At 39.6% G+C, this 21,110-nt stretch overlaps 2 protein-coding genes across 6 annotated transcripts in view; both read right to left on the bottom strand.

Annotated features, from left to right (window-relative positions):
* Positions 1-9,757, bottom strand: part of LOC108143419 — a 60,664-nt gene extending 50,907 nt beyond the window's left edge. Inside the window, exons 1-2 of the mRNA XM_041707745.1 lie at positions 9,605-9,757; positions 4,691-5,077 (exon numbers count right to left, since the gene is read on the bottom strand). The gene's annotated coding sequence lies outside the window, so the exon portion shown is untranslated. The remainder of the gene's footprint in view (positions 1-4,690; positions 5,078-9,604) is intronic.
* Positions 9,758-11,917: 2,160 nt separating this feature from the next.
* On the bottom strand, positions 11,918-20,520 carry LOC108143538 (activating transcription factor 7-interacting protein 1). 5 transcript variants are annotated; one of them, XM_017268034.2, is made up of 5 exons: positions 20,328-20,520; positions 17,047-17,213; positions 13,687-16,984; positions 12,780-13,252; positions 11,918-12,714 (listed from the first exon to the last, which is right to left on the bottom strand). In XM_017268034.2, the coding sequence occupies exons 2-5, from the start codon at positions 17,156-17,158 to the stop codon at positions 12,266-12,268; spliced, it is 4,332 nt and encodes a 1,443-aa protein (XP_017123523.1). In that variant the 5' UTR covers positions 17,159-17,213; positions 20,328-20,520; the 3' UTR covers positions 11,918-12,265. The 5 variants fall into 5 exon arrangements, with proteins under 5 accessions (XP_017123523.1, XP_017123524.1, XP_017123525.1 ...); XM_017268035.2 differs by having other exon boundaries at positions 17,047-17,210; XM_017268036.2 differs by lacking the exon at positions 20,328-20,520 and adding an exon at positions 18,107-18,195.
* Positions 20,521-21,110: the final 590 nt, after the last annotated feature.

The raw sequence follows: 21,110 nt of genomic DNA, 5'->3' as shown, positions 1-21,110 counted from the left end.
TTGGCCCCGAGCAGAGACAAACAAAAGCCAAAAATGTGCACACAGCTCGACAAAGGAAACAAGTTAACTAAGACGAGGAAAAAAAATCCGGTGGAGGAAACTGGGTGTGGGCAGCGATAAATTCATATAAATCGCGTTAATTTAACCGCAAGCGCAGTTTAAATAACTCAAATGGCTGGAAAAGCTGTTTCCCTGCTTTTCCGACTGGACCCGCACCTAAGCTTGATAAAATGTCGCCGCAAAGCTCAAGACAAATAACATCTACCCCCCCATTTTAGTCCAACGAAAGGTTGCCAGGACTGCGGAAAAACGATTGGAATCTAGAGAAATTACGTTCTGAAATGTTTGCCACAATTTGTTTTGCTTTATAATGAGTTGTTTTGTATGCAAGGACAGACTTTCGCCCGCCTGAGCTTTCAATGAATGGATGGAAATGTGGGTGGCTATCAGCAGCCATGAGGCCACTCAAAAGTTATCCGCTCCGTCTCTCACGTTTTTGCCTCAATAATCCGGCCAAGTGTTGGCTAGCGATTTTAATTGTTTGCAATTATTTCACCCATTAATTGCATTTAATTGCGCCACCTATAAATACTTGCTAATGCTAGGCGATCAGTAATAGATTTGTAATACTTTCAAATGTTCACACCTTCTCGATAAGTCGCCTGTACATTATTAATTCGATAATAACATCTAATGAACCTTACTAAAATTAGAGTTTTGGAAAAATGTGTGTGTAATTTAAAGGTTAATTTTCTAAAAAAGTATAAAAACAAAATGTAAATTATATATTATTTAATAATATAAAAAATTATTGTTTTTAAAGCAAATATTTAAAAAGAAAGATAGCATATAAATAAAACTGTGTTCTGTTTGACTTTTAAATGAAAATGAAAACAATGCAATTTGGAAAGATCGCCAAAACTAACTACAAAAATGAAAACATTTTTTTGAAGTTAATTTAGATAAAATTTTAATTGGCTTATAGACTAAAACTTATTTTATATAAAAAATATAGTTTTAATGACACAATTTGAAGGGTTTTTACATCACCCTATAAAAATTAATTCACTACTGTTGGTCTTTATCTTTAGAGTAAAATCAAAAGTTTTAAATAAAATGTATTCAAGGATATTTGTAGAGCACGTCATTGAATCAGGACTTGGTCTGTTATTTTTGGTGGGCAAACTTGCAGTCGAGGCCGAGAGTCACGACTTGCCCTTTACTTTCCCTCGATGGCTCATTTGAAGCTGCGCAAGCGAAGGGATTATTGTGTCCTTGCCCATTTAAGTTTGCCTTTAAAACTTTTTCTTCGTTTGCTGCTGAAAAAGCTGAATAAAAACTTTCCTAAGGCTTCGCTGGCTCCCACTTTTTCTCTCTGGCTGCCATTCTCAATTCTCTTTTAAAGGTGCGACCCAACAACCCTTGGAAAAATTGGGGACAAAAAATAAATAAAGAAATACCCTTGACGACATAAACGTTAATTGTTGTTGGTCATGACATAAGAGCCACCATGAAAATGGCCAACAAAGCCAAATGACATTGCTACCAAAATACAATTTTCGTTATGCATAAAATGGGTTGAAAGGGGGAAAACTGGAGGCAGGACTCTGCTAATGAACTAGCAAGGATATGCGGCGAATTGAACGTCAACTGAAGTCAGGCCGAGCGTAAAGGATTGGGCCACGTTTTCGCAGAAGGCCTAATCAAAGCGACAGCTGAAATCCGCAAAAGCACACACACTCAGAACCACGCACACACTGCCAAGAAAACCCACACTCTCCAAAGACCACCATACATACATGCGAGAACAAGGTCAAATCGTAGAAGTTCCACCCGAAATATTTACGGGTGAACGATTACCTCTTTTCGTTTGCCCAAAAAATCGCACTCAACTCGAGTTTTAAATCCAATCAAGGGAAAATAACTTTCACTTTACTGAACTGAAAAATGAAAAATCTGGCTACGCTTAAAGTATTTCTGAAATGAATATTTAAACTTAAGTTGGAGCTTTAAGCATTTACTGCCCAAAGATATTTTTTTAAGGAAAGTTTCATGTGCCTTGTATTTTCTTTCGAATTCCGACCGATTTTAATTTTGCAATATTTTTTTTCAATCCTTTTTTCATTATTTTCCTTTCAATTGACTTACATACAAACAAGTTTATGTACCTCATTTTTAATTTGTCTTGAAAGTTGTTTAGTTTAATTAAAATTAATTAAACTAAATATATATTTATTTTATGTCATTAAACTACGTTTATTTCTTTGTGAACTTTGTAAAATATATGTTACATATAAAGAAGTTACCTAATCAAATGAAATGCCAACTAATATAGAAAACCACAGTTAAAAAAATAATGAATATCATTCTAAAACCGAGAAAAAACGGACCAAGTCAAGCAAAAAACGAAACAAAACCGAATCAACGACATAAGTAAACAAATGAATACGTAATGGAAACCTTACATGAAAACCCATTAATCTTGGCTCTGACGCAGGTGAAAAGCGGGTGAAAAGCAGGTGAGGTCGGGGATCAGGGGCTATGAGGAAGATTAGCCCTGTTGTTGTGCAATGGCCAATCAAAATTCGACTAGGAACACATGAGATGATGGCCTCAGTTTCCTTTTAGTCCCTTTTCACCTGTGGATCTACCCACACAATATAAAACACGATTTTATAGAGGAATTCAGTGAGTCACAGCAATGTTGTATAACATCAGCGATGAATGACATACCTATTTATATTTTCTACTTTAGAGGTTGTCATCCAATTTATATAAATCTAATTAAAGTAAAGGTCGGTGTTTCATTTTATATTAAATGAGAAACCCTTATTAATCATCAATGATTTTAATACCTTGAAACATGTTTAAGTCCAGGTAAACATCGAAAGGCAATGCTTTAATATTTTTTAATCCTTTTATAATTGAGAAAAACTGAACACGAGCCGAATGAGCGACACTTGGAACAATTTAATATATGTACGTACAATAATTCCTCTTTTCCAACATTGTGATAATAAAAGTAAACACTTTAAGATTAAAATTATGGATAATTAAATAAATAAATTTATTGAATCTGAGAAAAATCCACAGCTATCTATTATATATTTCACGGATCATAAATATCTAGTTCTGATTTTTCCCTCAATTTTAACTCCCCGCCCGAATCATTTGTATTATTTTGTAATAAGGCCACCTTTCTCACCCTGTGACGGTTTTCCACCTCCTCAAATTATTTGCTTTTGTCTTTTAAACGTCGGAGGACAAGCACAACTGACAAAACACTCCCATGTTGATGGGTGGAGCGAATGAAATTTAAAACCGAGACGCCTTTTTAATGCATGTGTACTGTGTGCACGTCTTCCTTAGTGGAATTAAATTAATGACAAACAATTTCTCATTGTCTTTTCGCTGGTGCGTACTTAGCACGCGCCGGAAATGTATCCATATCCGCTTGAAATTTTTCCATTGTTTTTCTGCTGCACACAGAAAGCCGTTTAAACAGGAATAAATAGGTCCTTATGCACTTAGAAAATTTTATTCGAAAAACATATAATTCACTCTTTAAACATAAATTAATAATCAATTCATTTTATTTTTATTTATTTTGCGACAAAAAATTATTCGTTTAATTAAATGAAAAGAAATAATTTTAAGAATTACAATTACTTTATAAAAAAAAATATTTTCCTGCTTTTTAAGTACATTTTTGTTTAAAAAAATATCAAAGATGTTATTTTATAAATTTAAATTTAAGCATATAAAAAATATCTTGAATCACTTTTTTTAACCTTTTTTCTCAAATTTGACTTATTTTTAGCAGTGTTAAAGCCGTACAAAAGGGTGTAATGTAGGAGCAAGGCCTGGGCCCAAAAACAAATCGCCCTTAAGTGGAGGCAGTGAAGCTTCGCTAGCTGCGCACTGCCAACTGTCGAAGGACCGCCATTAGGCCCACTACTCGGCCAGAAACTGAAATCGCACATTAACAGTCGTAAAACTTATGGCCGAGGCCATTGCCAACTATTAGCCATAATTGGCAGCTGTTTTCTATTCTATTTAATTTCCTACAGTCACACGTAGTACCTACTGCTGAACTTTAATTTGAGAAACAGTTCAAATTAGTACATAAACAAACAGTTTGGTTTTGCAAGCAAATTTGGCCAAAATGGAGTTAGCATTTTGTAGACCCTTATTATTGATTCCAGTCCTTTTTTGATTGATTATATTTTCCAAATATTTCTCCAAAACCTTTTGCCAAGTTATGGACTTTAAACTAAGTATATTTCTTATCAGCGTCACTAAGCAGTCGATAAACACAACCTTAAAGTGTGAAGCATTGTACTTAAATAGTCTGGCACTAAAAGGATTCTATAAAAAGTGTATAAAATGCTATAATAACCCGTACATTTGATATCCCTAAAGAACAGCTGTGTTTTTTCCCTCGCCGATTACATGTGCTTCAATAAGGAAAACCAGTTGAAAGCAATTTCACTTTTACTATTTAACGAAGTATACCCAAAACAAATGTCGGCCAACCCCAGCCACATTTTCATTTATTTCGGCGAACCAATGATAAATGCGAATTTCTTTCTTCGCTTTCGTTTGCATTGAACTGGAAACATTTTGACAGGCGAACGAATGTATAAATTACCGGTAAAATACACTTTAGAGAAAGCCAAAGCCAACTCACCTGGCCATGATGTGTCCTTGAAAGCTTTCCCCTTCAATGTGAATTTGTTTGTCCTTCGTTGCGGTCGCAATTTCAGCTGAAATCAACATGCAGGATGATGATGATGAGGGTGCTCCCGCTCCTGTTCCTGCTCCTGTTCCTGCTCCTGTTCCTGCTCCTTATTCTGGTACCGACTTTGTCCCAATATCCAGATGAACAGCAGCCACTTAGATCGTTTGTCTCTGTCTGGCGAGTTTGTTCCCCTCTTTTTCCCAGCCTCGGATGGTTGATTGAGTTTGAGATTTATGCCTTAAGTGCTGCTGGGGGATTTGTTATCTTGTCCTTTTCGGCCTGGCCTATACGCATATCGTTTGTTTACCAGCTTTCTTTGCCGTGGCTCTGATTCCGCTGGAAATGGTAGAATAAAAACAGTTTTATAGTTGATGATGATGCAGATGATGATGACGATGATGCTTTGCGGTTTTCTTTTTGCTTTCAATTTACATAAGCAGCTGCATCATTAATATTGCAAATGTGTGAGTGTGGATACACGGATGAAAATACTGCGAAGATAATAAAATGAAAACCTCTTCTTAACTGAAATAATAGTTTAGAGAAGAAGTATGTCTTAAATGAAAAACTTATTAAAGTTACTCAATACGAAATTAACTAAAAACTAAACCCAAATATAACACTTTTTAGTAGAGCACAATGCAAGGATTATAATTAAATATACTTTCTAAAAAAAAATTGTATATTACATTTAAATCACTTCAGCCAGAAATATATTATGCTTTTTGTAATAAATAAATACAGATATTTATGAGAGTGTTTTACAGTGTTGCTTTTCTTGAAAGACTTCCATTTTTATCCGTGCCTGTATTTGTTTGCGTTTTGTGTTCGCTTTGAGCACTTCTGTAATTTCATTTCCATGCTTAACAAATTTAGCTTTCTGCAGACATTTATCATACGCCCTGTGTGCCATGCGTTCTTCACACCATAAATCACTCTCATCTCCCCGACCCCTTCTCCCATTTGGGGATAACCTTCACCAAACAAAATGACCAAATGCAATTATAATTCGCCATTCAAACAACTTTTAATGCCAACTGACAGCTGCCCAGAGTCGCCCATCGATATCCAAAGATGCGATTTAGTTACTTTGTTTTATGTATTAGACGAATTTCATGGGTTGTGGGATGATTGATTGCTTGAGCCGATCGGATTGTTCAGCAAGTGGGGGATAGCCATTTCCCTGATTGTTCAGACTGAGAGAGTTTTTACCATACAACCAATAAAATTGGGCAGGTTTTTCATTCAAAATTTCATGTATTGAATTTTGGTAAAATATTTTGATAATTTGGTTTTACTTCGAAATTAAATAAATAAGAATTTCAAATGAAGTGTCATTGACAAAAACTGTACTGTTATTAATTTAGCTGATTATTAAATTAAAAAAAGAATAATGATTTAATATTCAAAAGAATGATTTTAGTTTAAGACTTTTAGGTGAAAAGAGTTTGACGAAAGCTTACAAATTTCAATTTAATTTGATGTTTCAAAAACCTTGCTGTCAACCGAGTTCAAGGCAAATCAATGTTACAACACTCTGGAACCAGAGCTGGCCTAACATCACCAAGAGATGTACCACATGAAGCCTAAAAAACACGCCCATTACCAGAACTCTTTTATGGCCGCCCCGCCTCCTTTTTGTGTCCCTAGAGAATGTTCTCGATAAAGGGGCGGTGGGAGGGGGCGTGTATTATCAGCTGTTTCCCATTATGACTTCGGCGGAAATACACAAGCAAGTGGGAAACAGTCGAGGGTAAGCGGAAGCAAAAAAAGGCCGCCAATGGCAATGCAAACAGAGAAACACACTAAGGCTCAAGCACAACATTCGCTTACACACGCAAACCGATAAAAATAAAAACAAAAACCATGGAACGAGAGGCAAAAATTGGAACTAAATGCGTATACGTAATGTGATAGAACCCAGCCCACCACCCTCCCCATTTCCGCCCACCAAAAGGGAACTACGGAGTGATAAAGCAGGGAAAAAACAATGGCGACGTTGACGACGACGTTGGCACTTCTCAAACAAGCCAAAAATAAAGGGCAAGTGTGGGCCGAAGCTTTAAATACCCCTTTCTGGGTTACTTGTCTACGAAATATATTGTAACTGGTTAAACCAAACATTGCTAGATATTTGTAAAAAGGGGTTAACTTACGTTTGAAAATAAACACTAGTTTAGTTTCAACTCGAATTACTTAGTATATTAAACCTGGATTAATCTGAAAATACAAATTTAATGCACATATTGCCTTCTCTTCTTATGTCACAATTTATTGAAAATACTGCGAATAATTAATACATTATTAAAAAACTCTTATTTTGGATAACCCAATCAATATGCCTTGAGTGAATTGATATTTAGTGGTTGTGTTAATATCAAATATTCAGTACAAATCACTTTATTCTGTGCAGATTTTAGTAATGACGGGTATAAAATGCACAAATTTGTAAAGTTTAATTTCATCTGTTAAAACAGGCATTGGATTCCCTAGCACCAAAAGGTCCTTCTTTAATAACAATAATTCAGAAGCGACTGAAAAATTTTATTTAATTTCAGTAAGTACAATATGAAAGCTTTTATTTTCTTCTCAAAATAAAAATACTCACGATGAGGGTATAGAAAGCAGAACCAAATGGAAAAACAATTTTTCGTGAAAAGGCCATTGTGGAAATCGAAAGCCAAGAAAAGCGAAAAACCAAAATACTATATCCACTCACACACACAGAGCTACTTAAGCCCGGACACATCGCACACACTCACATTCACACGAGGGGAACCCCCTGGTCGCTGCCTGGAAACACGGGGGAAAGAGACGGGCAGATAGAGCGACAGGGACAGAGAGAAACAAACAGTGGGACAGAGCTTGTCACTGTATTTGGCTCGATTTCAATGCACTGCCGACTCGGGCATATTAGTATGCAAAACTGATAATCAATAGGCGACGACTCAATGCCCGACGCTCAGTGGAGATTATGGCGCAATTTGCATACGGACGTGTGCCAGTCGAAGATGTCGCCATCCCTCTCCCGAATGCCCTGCTTAAATTGCCCTGCTTAAATTGCCCTGCTAATTCCCCCAACAAAGGACAAACTGCATTCAATTGAGTCCGGCCATCGCGATTGCCCCACTCATCCGCTAACTGGCAACACTACTAATGTTTAATGTGTGAAACGCGATTTTTTGCCCCTAATTGAAGGGACACTAGAAAGCTTTTAGTCTAACTGGCCCCGCAGACATGGAATGATAGATGAAAGTTTCGAATGCAGCGGAAAGTGGCTAACAACCTTAAAGGGAATTTTTATAAATCTCTTTATCTCAAAAACTCATTGAATCCATTTAATGTAACGGAAACAGTAATGTTACCAATGTAACAGTAGTCCTCTAAGAAATAGTTGAACAAAAAAGGAAGATTAAAAAAAAAACAACTAAAATAGTGGAAAAATTTTATCATTTCACAAACTGCCAAAAAAATGTAACCTTCCTTTTCTAGAATTTCATTTAATTTGCTTTGTGTCAACTTAATATTCAATACTCAGAAGCTAAGCTTGTTTTCTCAGAACACTTTAAAAAAAAATGCAATTTATGTATCAACATCTGCAGAAGCCTTATTCTCTATTGCTTTCTTAATATTTATGAAATGTTTGTAAGCATATAACATAAATATGAAATGCTTTCCGCTTTTGCTACCTTACGACGTTTTTCGTGAAATTTTTCAATAACTCTCTTGGGGTTTTATGGCCGCAATTTGCAATTTATCATCAATTTGATGTGCAAAGGGCCGAACATAAAAGTCGTCCAAATGGTGAATGTAACAAAGGGCAATAAAAGCGGCTATGGCTGATGCTGGGGACCATACTATCCCAGAACCATATCCATAAGCGTTAAGCTTGATTTTCTATTGATTTCTGGTCAGAAGCTTGCATCGTTCACCTGAAATTCTGAGTCAAATGCACCTGCTGCTCTGCACAATGAAAAATAGGTACATAATACTTCCTAAGTTCAAATATGTATAAGTCTTTTAAGCAGAATGACAAATCTATAATTAAAATTAAATAATTCGTCTAACAATAAATCAATTTAAATGTTAATTTCATTATCGACAAGGATGATTTGCTTTTCGTTTTTATTAGACAGGTATCAAAAACTGATTTAAGAAAGCAGTAGGTACAACACAATAATAATAAATAATGGTTTTATTTTTTCCGAAATATGACAGTTTTTAAAAACTTAAATTAATTGATTCAGATAATAATATTTATTTTTATTGCAGGAACAGAAGTAATAGGATATTTCTATTTTCTCCGAGTGCTTGTGGGCTGTCTCTTCAGGGGAATAACAAAAACTATAGCATACTTATGATCCGCTTTGAGAGTTGCCATAAGACGCTTAATAACTGTGAGTAGTAGGCGAGGAAGGGGCGGGTCGGGAAGGGGCACGGCAAGGACATGGGCGGCGGATTGAGGGTCCTCCGTCCGATGTACGTGCCAATGGCCGTAGTCGCAGTAATAAACACACGCACAGCCCAGTTAACACAGAAATATGCCCCAAGTGTCAGGGCGGGCAAAACATGCGATGATGAGTGAGGACTGGGGAAAGCGGGGAAAGGCCAAAGGAAATGGGAAATGGATTTTCAGTGGCCTTTGCTTTTGTTGTTTTTGTTTGTTCCATTCTTGTTTTTTTCTTTTTTTTTTGTGTTTTATAATTACTCTGATAGAGCTGGGTTTTCTGTGTATGTGTGTTTCTGTGTTATGGTAAGCACACATAACGGTAATTTAATTAACATACATAAACACCAACACTCACAGAAAAAGAGAATGTGACACACAAAGGAAGGTAAGGGGAAGTTTTTCGAGGCACTTACAAATCGTTTCCACAAACTTTTTAACTTTTTATAATCGATATTTAATAGTGGATTTTATGCGCTTTAAATTTGGACATATATTTGTTCGGAAAGCACTTGATATTTTGAATTATTTGCAATAATTTTGATTCTTGATTTCATCAACAAGCAGCGCAAACGTATACTATTTATTTAATTGGGATATTTTGTATCTAATTTCACTATTTGTTTTTGGTGTGTGTTTACTGGTTGATTTTTGGCTTCGATTTATTTATTTTTGTGTTGTTTGCCGCCGGATGTTGCACGTTTTGCCATCACTTCCGCTTCCTGCGTAGCGAGCGATCCAACCGTCGAGAAACGCGTTCCGCAAGCGAATAAACAAAGGCAATTCCGCCGCATTTTTCTCGCACTTCCACGGCCAGTGTTGCCGTGCTGCAAGTCCTGCGCAGTGCAAAATCGAGAGACATTTTGAGAGTGAACGTGCGAAAAATCGCTCTCTACTTCCATTTCCGCTCTCTCTCTCTCTTTCAAAGTGCAACCTGCTGACGGAACATCTGTGTTTTTGTTATTATGCGAGAATCGGCAGCAACAGCAACAACTGCAGCCATTCAATTGCAATTGTGGTGACTGAACATACAGGTATTTTAATTATACTCACTCAAGTGTCGGGGTCACCGAAATAACTGCCGACTAATTGATGGCATACAAAGGGCTTACGGGATTATTCCGATTGGTAATAAAACTAATTTTACAAAGAAAATAAATCAAGTGGTTTTAATTTTGAATCATTGTAGTATGAAAGGAAATGTTGGGATGTCAATAAGTTTAATGTTTTTTTCAATAGAACTATTCCCAACTTTTTTAATTATCTTACCCTTAAGGTATATGTGTTTTTACTTACCCTCTTAACAACATTTAACAACAAATTAATATCACATAAAAACACACAAAAATTTAAAGACAATTAAGGAAACGAATTCCCCAGTTTTTGTCGTAAATATAAACTTACGGGTTGGATAGCATAAGTACAGTGCCTTTTTGCCGAACGATTTCCACACAACTGACGGGCCAAGTATCTGTGTGCGTTTCTCGTCGACGGCCGCCTAATGTCAAGGTTTTTTGGCTGCTGTTTAAAGTGCAGCAGGAAAAGCAGAAAAAGCTGAAACAGCCGAAAGAGCACGGCACGTGGCCAAGCCACGGAAAGGGAAGGACTCAAGGGGGGGGTCGATTATGCCATTACCAGGCCAATCCTGCACCTTGGCCCCTGGTGTACCCACCCCCCTTCCCTTCCGCTGGCTTTACCTCGCATGAATGAGCAAAAATGTCGCGACAATTCCGATTCGAAAGCCAATGTCAAGTGCACGAGGCAGCAAGGATATGGAGGCAGAAGCACTTTACATGCACCATGATACCCCACTGTCAAAACCCCCCTTGTAGCTACAGTGGAGCTTCTTTACCACACTCTTCTCTTCTTTACAATTTCGATTTCACTTATTTATGATACATTTTCAATCAAAAATTGTTGTAGAAGTATGAGTATGTATGATAATTGAGCTGTATGATAACAATTGTTTAGGTGGTAAGTTATGCTTGTTACACAATTTTTGGCTTAAGTAAATTTGGATTTAAACAAGTGATACTGTAGCGCCGCAGGTAGCACTGCGACGGTCGCTCTTGTGACCCCCAAATGTAATGGCACACTCACGTAAACGAGCGTCTATCTATATTTTATGTGCCATCGATTAAAGTCAATTTTCCTGTTTCCCACATAGCGAAAATGCCTCCTGACCTCAGGCACCAATTAGGCTAACTACACGCATAATATTTGCTCATATCAAACTTTGGGTTATTTTCAATAAGAAGATTAATTATGGAATATGCAGGTGAGCTTATCATACACAAGCGTTCTAATAAAATTAAAGCTCTTATGATTTTAAGGATCATTGGCAATTGGCAGACATTGACTAACAGTGAAAGGATTACTTAAGTAATTTTACACACGAAATTAAGTTAAATAAAATCATTGTTTTGCAATGACTAACTCAGCGAATTTTATAGTAAACAACAAATTGTAAAATAGATAAACATGATTAAAATCAGCATGTTAAGTCCAAAATCTGTGGCGTTTATAGTTTCAACATCTCAACATTTATATTGGGCAGTGTTAAATCGCTTCCTTGTAAAAAATGCAGGCTTTTGTAAAAATAAATATTCTAGAGGTTTCTATTGTATTGCGAGGTCTGCTTTGTGACCAAGTTATATTTGATATTTATGAAAATCAAAATAAATTCACTTCGCTTAGAGTAAGCGAAGTTATACAAAACAACAAAAACGTTTTCCATTCGATATTTATTCAGTATTATATTTTATTTCATGTAAGTTTTGAACTTAATTATTAGTGATAAGTGATAACCTAATATGAATAAAATACAATCGTTTTGTGGCTGTCTGACTTTCTGCTTTAAAGGATTGGCTGCTAGGCGTATTAAATTATAACTCCTTAGAATTCCCCCAAAAATCTTTGTAAAACTTAAAACTAAACTCATAATTCCTATTTTCGAGAAACAAAGTTCTAACGCGATCAACAAAAGCTTGAAATGCTGAGATAAATAAATTACATGTGGGTACCGAAGCTACTATCTAGTCCTAAGGAAGAGGCCATTGGCTAACACGGCAATCCGTTTACGACCAGGTCTTGGGTACACTGAACGGACCAAACCGCTGGTGGTTGTCCACACCCCGCACCGCAAAGTAATACCGCTGGTTCTCCTGGAACTGATTCAGCGTTACGGCCATGGGCAACAGCATGGCGTTGACATCGCCCACATGCCGCCAACTCTCCGTGCTGGGCTCGTGGATCGTCTCCTGGTACGCGTAGATCTGGTATGTTACACACTCCGCGAACCGCGGACCCGTGTCCTCCAGCGTCCAGGAGATAACGATGCCGGTGTCCAGCAAACTGATCCGTATTACGGGTCGCGACGGCGGCACTTTCCAGGAGGGATTGAAGGGCTGGGCAGGCGATGAGGGCAGTGGCGCCGGATGTGAGTATCTCAAACGCGAAGCAGCCGGCGGTGTATTCTCCGAACGTATCTGCATGGTTACGTTAGAGCCCAGTGAACTTCGTTGACCTGTTGGTTATGTTACGAATTTGTTAGTATACAATAGCAAGAACAATATGAGCGCTCGAACCCACCTCCGCTATTATTTTGAACTATCTGACGGGCATTAACGCGACCCAATTGCATCGGTGATGCTCGGACCACACTTCCGCCTCCACGACCTCCTCTTGTCCCAGCCGCCGCCTGGGCATTCCGCTTCACCGCCGCATTGGCCGCCTGTCGCAGACGAGCGTTCGCTTCGATTTGCGCCTGGGATGCCTGGGCAGCCTTTGCTGCCGCCGCAGCCGCCGCCGCCGCCGCCGCTGCATCATCCTCGTCCGTCAGGTCGATGACCGCCTTCTCCTTGGGCTTGGCCGGCGCCAAGCTGGGCTGCTGCTGCTGGCCATATGCACCGGATCCTGATCCCCCGCTGCCGCCGCCAGATGACATAGGCACCGAGACGGTGGCACCGGAAAGCGGTGCCTGCTTGGCGCGCACTGTCGTCGTGCACTTGGGTGTCTGTTTAGCGGGACTGGGACCTAGGCCGGAACCAGGACCAGGACGAGCTCTGCAATATATAAAGTTGTAAAGTTAGTAAAAAAAAAAACAAGACACTAAAAAATAAAGATTTTCTTTGATAAAGTTCCACACCCTAAGGCTTACAAAGTATTGTTTAAGCTTTAACAGCCCTTGAAAATAATTTCGGATATAGAGAATTTCTTATTTAATGTCCTCTTAATTTTTAAAACATTTTTTCCATTCCTTACACATTTTTTGCAATTTTCTTTTTCTTTCTTTCTTTTTTTCTCTGAGTACCTCTAAGCTTTGTATCAAGTTATTGTTATTGTATCAATGTATTAACATTTATTATAATGATTTTGAAAAAACTGGTTCAACGAATGAGTGAATGCTTATTAACTCAGCTGTTTATGGTGATCAAGAAACGCTACTTTTTCAAGAATGCAACCGTTCGAATTAAAAGCAATACCACAAAATACTTACGTTTGGTACTGTTGCTGCTGTTGTTGCTGCTTCTGCGTCACGTATGAGTTGCCTGAGTTCCGGTTCCTCATGGCGGCCACCTTGGCCGCCAAAGTGGCCGACGAGGCCGTCACGGAGGCAGTGGTTCCGGTGTGCTTCGATGCATGCATCGTTCTCTGGCCTGCCGGCGGTGAGGACTGCAAGCGGTGCACGTTGGTCTGATTGTTGACCGGCGGCACGGGTAGGACGTTAGCAGGACATGGTCGCTGGGGTGTCACCTTTTGCAGGCAACCCCGGCGCACGGGAGCCATAGGATTAGTCGACGATGCAGGAGTTTGAGCAACGTTGGCGGTGGACCGTGACTGCTGCGGCTGGGGACTAGGATTCGGAGTGGTACTGGAACTGGGGCCGGATGATGAGCCCGGTGGAAAAGCCGGACCTGGCACTGGTGGTCTGGTCCGCATTGGCGATCGCATCGGCGAGGTGCTGGCCTTAGGAGGCGTTCCACTGGGCGCCAACATACTGCCTGCAGAATGCGGCTGTTCCGGAACAGAGACCGTTGGCTTCATGGCCTTGAAGGGGATGCCCACCTGAAGGCCAACGGCACGCGTTATCCGGACCGGTGCCGTGAAGTGGGAGTTCTTGGTCTCCAGATCCTTGAGCACCCGCTTGTGCACAGTCTCCAGATCGAGGAACTGCTTGGACACCTCGGCGATCTTTCGTCGGTAGGTGGCCAGCGTGTTCTCGCATTTGTCCAGCTGCAAACGGATGTCCGCGAACTCACTTTTGACCAGCATTCCTTCGACGACCTTCTGCAGCACCAGCTCCTCCAGATCATCGCGGGTCATTGTGTCGAAGGTCCGGCGGAAGGTCTTAAAGAACTCCAGACGTAGCGGCTTAATATCCTTTTTGATTTCCGGTTCGGGCTTGAGCTCAAGGTTAAGTTCTTTTACGTCTTCAATTTTTGGGGAAGCCGCCTGTTCAACCTTTGCCTTGTCGTCTAGGCCGTCCAGATCAATTTGGAGCGTACCGTCGCAGGAGCTGTTCGAATCGGAGTCTTCAGTCTTAAGTTTCTTATTGGGTATCTCCTCTTCCCGATCCGGACTGTTGTCTAGGTGGTCGTGGCTCCGCTTGACAATTTCCTTCTCATCATCCTCCTCGATGGTGGTTTTTTGGGGTGCTTGTAGTTCCGTCTCCAGATCGGGATCCATCTTCTCATCGGTACTGAGACGCACTCGTTTCGATGCCGACTCCTCGACCTCTTCGGCGGGCCGCAACAGGTTGCTCGAATTGCTGTTCCCATCCTCCGTGGCAGTGGACTTCGCCTTGACGTGGGTCTTTAACTTCTCAAACTGATCGCACGCATTGTCGGAATTGTCCAATAGCAGGTCCTTGGCCTCAGCCGATTCCGCTGGCGAATCACTGGGAAGTCCTTTGGCAGTCGTTTCCTTCGCTGAACTCTGGAGAAGGTCCTTTTCCAGTTTCTTTGCTTGCGGTTCTTCATCCTCATCCTCTGACACAAGAACAATTTCGTCTTCTTTAGCTTCAGGTTTCTCGGACATTTTACTACCTTCCTGTAAGGAAGCGTCAGCCTTATTGGTCTTATCTATAGGCTCAAAGAAAATGACTTCGTCATCGGACTCCGACTCCTTGGCTTCCTTCTCAACAGTAGGTACCTCCTTATCCAAGTCCTCGCCATTGTCAACTGTTGGCTTTTTGCAGACCCCATTAACCTTGGGCTCCTTATTTTTTGATATAGCCTTGGGTTCATCCTCATTCGCATTCTTTTCTGCCCTTTCGAGGATATCTTCGTCCACCTCCATAAGCAAATCACCAATAGTCGTTTCGTTCATTTGCTGGTTTGCTGATCGTTTCGTTTGCAACGCTACCTCCGTTTTGTTCGCTTTTTTGGGATCTTTTGCTTCCTCGTCTGCGATTACAGTAGGCTCCTTCGGCTCTTCTGTTGACTGGACCTTGTCCCGATCTTCTCTTCCCTTGTCCTCTTGGGTCTCTTTCGATAGCTTGGCCTTTTTCGGCTCCACTGTATCCTCAATCTCTTCCAGTTCTTCCGATTCCTTGACCTCTTCCAGCTCTTCTGTATCTTTGACCTCTTCGAGAACTTCTGTATCTTTAACCTCTTCAAGCTTTTCCGTCTCCGCAACCTCTTCGGGCTCTTTTGCTTCCTTGTCCTCTACGGTTTCTTCCGCTTCCTTGACCTCCACCGATTCTTCTTCGGGCTCTTCAACTAACAGTGACTCGTCGTCTGCGATTGGCATGGGCTCTGCAAATTCTTCAGTTACCTTTGACTCTTCGTCTTCTTCGGTCGTGAGCTCCGTGGGATTATCGGCTGATTGGGGCTCTTCCTTTCCGACTTCTGTTAACTTTTCTTCCTCTTCGTTAGCTTTAATAGGCTCATCGTCGGCCTTGTCTACGTGTTCATCTGAGATAGTCTCTTCTTCAGTCTCCTTTTCTTTTACTGCGTCTATGTCTTGAGTAACTTCTACAGTATCCTCTATTTTGGCTACTTCCTCCGCAGGCGTCTCGCAAACCACACACTCGTCCGACGAGTCCAAATCTATGATATCCGCTTTGGGTTTTCCTGATTCATCAGCGTTCTCAACTTTCTCGTGCTTAAGGATATCTTCATCATCGGAGGAAATCTCATCCAGATCGTTTGCAACTGGTTTATCAACGGCGTTAAGCTTGTTGCTTTGCTTGGGCTTCTTGCTGTCCTGAGAACTGAAGGCATCAAACTCATCGGAGCTGGAAATGCTGTCAAGAGCATCCATAAACACATCATCCGAGGAGCTGTTTACCTTAGCCCGGACTTTTTCATTGTTATCCACAGAATGTGTCTTGACCACATTTTTCTCTTGTAATTTTTTTTCCGCGTCTATTTCTTTTCCAATAGACTCCTCTGTCGCCTCGGCCAAATCTTCGGTTTCCTCCGTCGATCCTTCGGCTGTAGCGGGTTTTTCGATGTCTTCGATGTCTTTTCCTTTAGCTTTCTCTTTGGAATCCGGCTCAACGCGATCTTCGTTTTCTGCAGATTCCCGCACCTCTGCTTCACTTACTTTTCTATACTCGGCGTGCTTTTCCTCCGTCTCATCAGCTGTTTTCTCCTTCGTCGATTCAGAGTCGCATTCCTCGCTCTTATCGACTGTATCCACAATGGAGCTTATCTTGTCCAGCAAAGCGTCTAAATCGCTGCCCGCATTGCGCTCCTTCTCTTTGACGCTGTCGGAGGCACCGACACCATTGGTGAGCTCACACAGGTCATCTTCATCCCTGGACTTCCGACTCGATTTATTGACAATTGCTGTAATCCAGATGTCGATATACCCTAAATCATATTTATCCATTTGATTGAATTTAACTTACCAGGGGTGGAGAGTGGTTCACCATTACTGCCGAGGTCTGTGGATAGAGTACGCCTTAAAGGGCCTTCTGAGGACAGATCCTTCATTTCAACGTTCTGGCTTACTTCCATCATTCTGTACCTTTCTTTTTTTGTTTTTATATCAGCCTACTCCGAAATCATTGAACTGCTGAAAGAAAGTAAAACACCATTTAAGTATGCGACTATATAAGGGGCAACTCTGGCCACGACATAGCAACCCTGATAAAATCAATAACAGTGGCTCTCCCCTTGGAGATTTCAAAAAATTATCAGTCTGGGCCTAGGCTGACAATTCAAAGGAAAAACATAAAATAGAAGTGTATTCACCATGTTCTAATGAAAAATAAAAAATAATCAGAAATTACAGAGCTTATGAAAAAAGCTCTAAAAAAGCTTTGGCAATAGTTTTCTTTTCTCTAACAATTGGGAATTATACTTAATAAGCTTGTCTTGGGCGAATGAATTTTTTCAAATCGGACTCCGAACCAAATTCATGTGTGTAGGTTTGTGTAAGCCCCTATCGAATTCATTCAAGTCTATTCCTTAATCTAACGCCGAGATAAGCGTTCTAGGGGTTTAATACCCCGAGGTATTGATTATCATAAGATGTTAGATAGAAGTACGATCCGAAAACTCCGAAACCAGAAAAATAACTCAAGACCATCAGCTTTTTTGTTTCTTTTTTATGTTCGATTCGGTGTGTATCTACCTATAGTCTAACCATGTGTTGTTGTTGTTTTTGTTGGTTGTTCCAAGCGCTCGTCGCTTTCCGAACGCAACAATAACAACACAACGTCGCGACGACTGCACCGAAAAGGCAAAAGCAAAGCGATGATAAATAGTCGTGCAAAGGAAAGAAAAGCAAAACGAAAGATGCAAAAAGCGGGGAGGAGAAATTGACTTGTAACCTTAAACGCTATCAATGATATGATAGCATATAAAATTTTGCATTAACAAAAGTGAGGTTAGGTTTAGTGAAAAGGTTTGTCAGGCGTTTATATATATGTATATGTAATAGTAACAATGTTAAAGGTGACTTACAAGTTTGAACGTCCAGAAACCCAAGTATTCTAATTATTTCGATTAAACTACACTTGGAGAAATCAAAATGACTTGAACTTCTTACCGCGTTCCGAGCAAAAATGAACGAGACGAACGCCAAACCAGCTGACGACGAATAAAATGAGAGCGAGAGAGTAAACAGCTGAGAGCGGCAAAGCAAAAGGGGCGTAAGGGAAAGCAGGAGGGAGATAGCCGGCAGGAGGGCGTGACTCGGTTTGATAAGATTCGATAATGTAGCTCTAACCAGACGCCAAGGAAATCCCTTCAACATCTCGAACTTTAACCTTTGCCAAAAAGAAGGGCAAAGTAATACAAATTTGCATTTTTCCACAGCAAGTTGGCAGTTCTTTTTTTGGTAGATAAAAAGAAAATAATGAAAACAAAAAATGAAAGGGGGGTATGGTCTGAAAATTGAACATAGACAAAGCAGGGATCTTCGTAAATTTAATAAGAAAGTTTGATAGCAACGCAAAAAGTAAAATAATTGCGCAAATAGAACGCGTTTTGTTGTTCACTAGCGGGAGGGTAAGATGGGGACGTAGGCCATTGGAGCGGGACGACTATATGGCCGCCCATTAATGGCAACATAAAAAGGGGAGCATACATAAGTCAAGTAAAGACCATTAAAAACAATCCATATCTTTATCGAACTAAGACAACAATTAAAAACATAATTTAAGAGTTGCCATAATAAAATGAGGTAAAAGATTGAAAAAAATATTTTAAAAAAATATTCCTGGCCGAAAAAAAAACTTTTCAAAATTAAGGAACTTAGAACATAGGGTTCCCCCGTCTGGTCTTTCCGATGCTCTTAGGACCTTGGCAGGATACCGGTTTCGCATAGAGTTGCGGAGCGAGCGGGACGGACAGAGAGAGCGGCCGGAGAGCAATTGCGAGAGAGCAAGAGGCCGAACATATATACACGTGGCTATATAAATTGTCTGTATGTAAAAATTAAATAAAGTTCGCGTAGCGCCGAATACCACACGACAAAGATACAGCAGCAGGGAAAAAGCAACAGCTACTGTAGCAAGCAAACGAAAAATTTAGGCTTTCTTAGCTTTGTCTGCTGGTTGAAATTTAAACCTGGGGTACCCGCTCTATATGAAGAGTCGATCCTTCAAGACAGGGTTTGCATAATGCCTCAGCGGATTACAAATTTTTCCCTTTATAATACAGTTTTCAGATACCAAATACGCAGTTTTCTATCTGATGGTTCATTAAAACCTATCCACATGCACACAAATGCAAAATAAAGATACTATTACCTTTTATGTTTTTGCAACCAAATAAAAATAACTGGTATATTATTGTTTTGGCAATTTATTTAAGCCCGAGTTGGACGTTATGTCTATTATAGCTATCTCACTCGCTTACGCACTTTAGCACGCCCGCTCTAGCAACGGAGTATCTGTGTGGGTTTGTATGTATACCAGAATGTGTATGTGTGCGATTTTGCAACGCGTTCACATTCTTTTTAGGTTACGTATCGATTTTGATGCAGAGTGAGGTTAGGTCGAAAAACATCCATGATTTTGAAAATTTTACAAAACCAAGAACATTTTCGAAATCCCCTCAGCGCCCTCTATTGATATCTTATATCAGATTTTCCATAGAGACGCAACCCCGAAAAAACTTAAACCAGCAACCTGGCAAGCAACAGCAAAAGCAAAACGTCGCAACGTTTTTATTCACCTATTGTACAATTTAATGTTTTCAGGGTTGCCAAGTTTGAATAATGCCTGCTTCATATCTTACATAAAGTGCATTATGTCTAAGTTAGTGCAACTAAAATGCCATTAAATGCATTATTGTGACCTTGCTGCCGAGTAGGGTTGCCACCCGCAGGTCGTAGGTTTTTTCGCGGCCATTACATTGCGGTCGATTATTACATGGGTCTTAAACTCTCTAGTCTATATTTCAGCACCGTCATCAATCCAGATATATATCCGATTTCATCTAACCTGTGTCAACCGCAACCATCTGACAACCCTAAAAACACAAATGCCTTGGAAGAGACTCGACCATATCTGACGTATGGTACCCAACCCAAATTAAAAAGCATTTGAAAACCCTTAAACTAAACCTAACTACCAAGTAAAACATTAATTTAGTTTAAGAAACGCCAAATATATTAGACAGTGTTTTGCATAGATAATAAAAAATTTAGACAATTTAAAGAAAAAAAATTTGCACGTACCTTCCTATGATCTGATAAACTCGTTTATTAACTGTTGAAGTCACGTAAAATATTGGAATATGACATTACCCAATTCACAACTCTCAATCGTCGATGATTTGAATCAATTTAACAGTTTTTTGGCAATTTGTTTACAATTTGAAGGCGAATCCGCTCGCTATGCCCTTAAACGATGAAGAATGAAACAGACTAAAATCAGACAACAACAAAAGGTGCCGAAAAGAACCAGTCCAGGCACAACTGGTTCCAAATAGTAGCGCCCAGATTGCAAACAAGCGGCATGCAGAATAGCGATGGGTTCGTTACCGCAATTTTAGATGAAAATACGGATCAGCCAAATCGATTTTTCAAAATATAAATGCCTCTAAAATTTTTTTGGTCAAAATGTGTATACCTGCGGCATTCAAGTTCCAACTATTAAAATTAATGTTTAATATTTAATCAAATAATAACCTGAAAAGTCAAGATGTGGTTATCAATTATGACACGAAAAATATGTGAATATAATCAGTATGCTAGAAAAAAATATATATATTGTATACTCGAAATATGTAAATGCAAATTTCACAAACGATAGGAAAGTGATTTCAAACTCTGATCAAACAAAATCTTTCAAGAAATATCTTTAATTTAATAAATTTTGGATAAACTATTAAAATCATTGTAAACGTGAGAAACGTGTCCATCTTTAGTTTTGAACCAGCAATAGAGCCAGGGATGCAAAAAAAAAACAAGTAGCTTATAATTGGAACTAAAATTCGATCGCATGTTACAATTTCATTG

Source organism: Drosophila elegans, unplaced genomic scaffold (assembly GCF_018152505.1).
Source record: "Drosophila elegans isolate 14027-0461.03 unplaced genomic scaffold, ASM1815250v1 contig_183, whole genome shotgun sequence".
Lineage (NCBI taxonomy): Eukaryota > Metazoa > Arthropoda > Insecta > Diptera > Drosophilidae > Drosophila > Drosophila elegans.
This window is presented reverse-complemented; position numbering and strand designations above follow the sequence as displayed.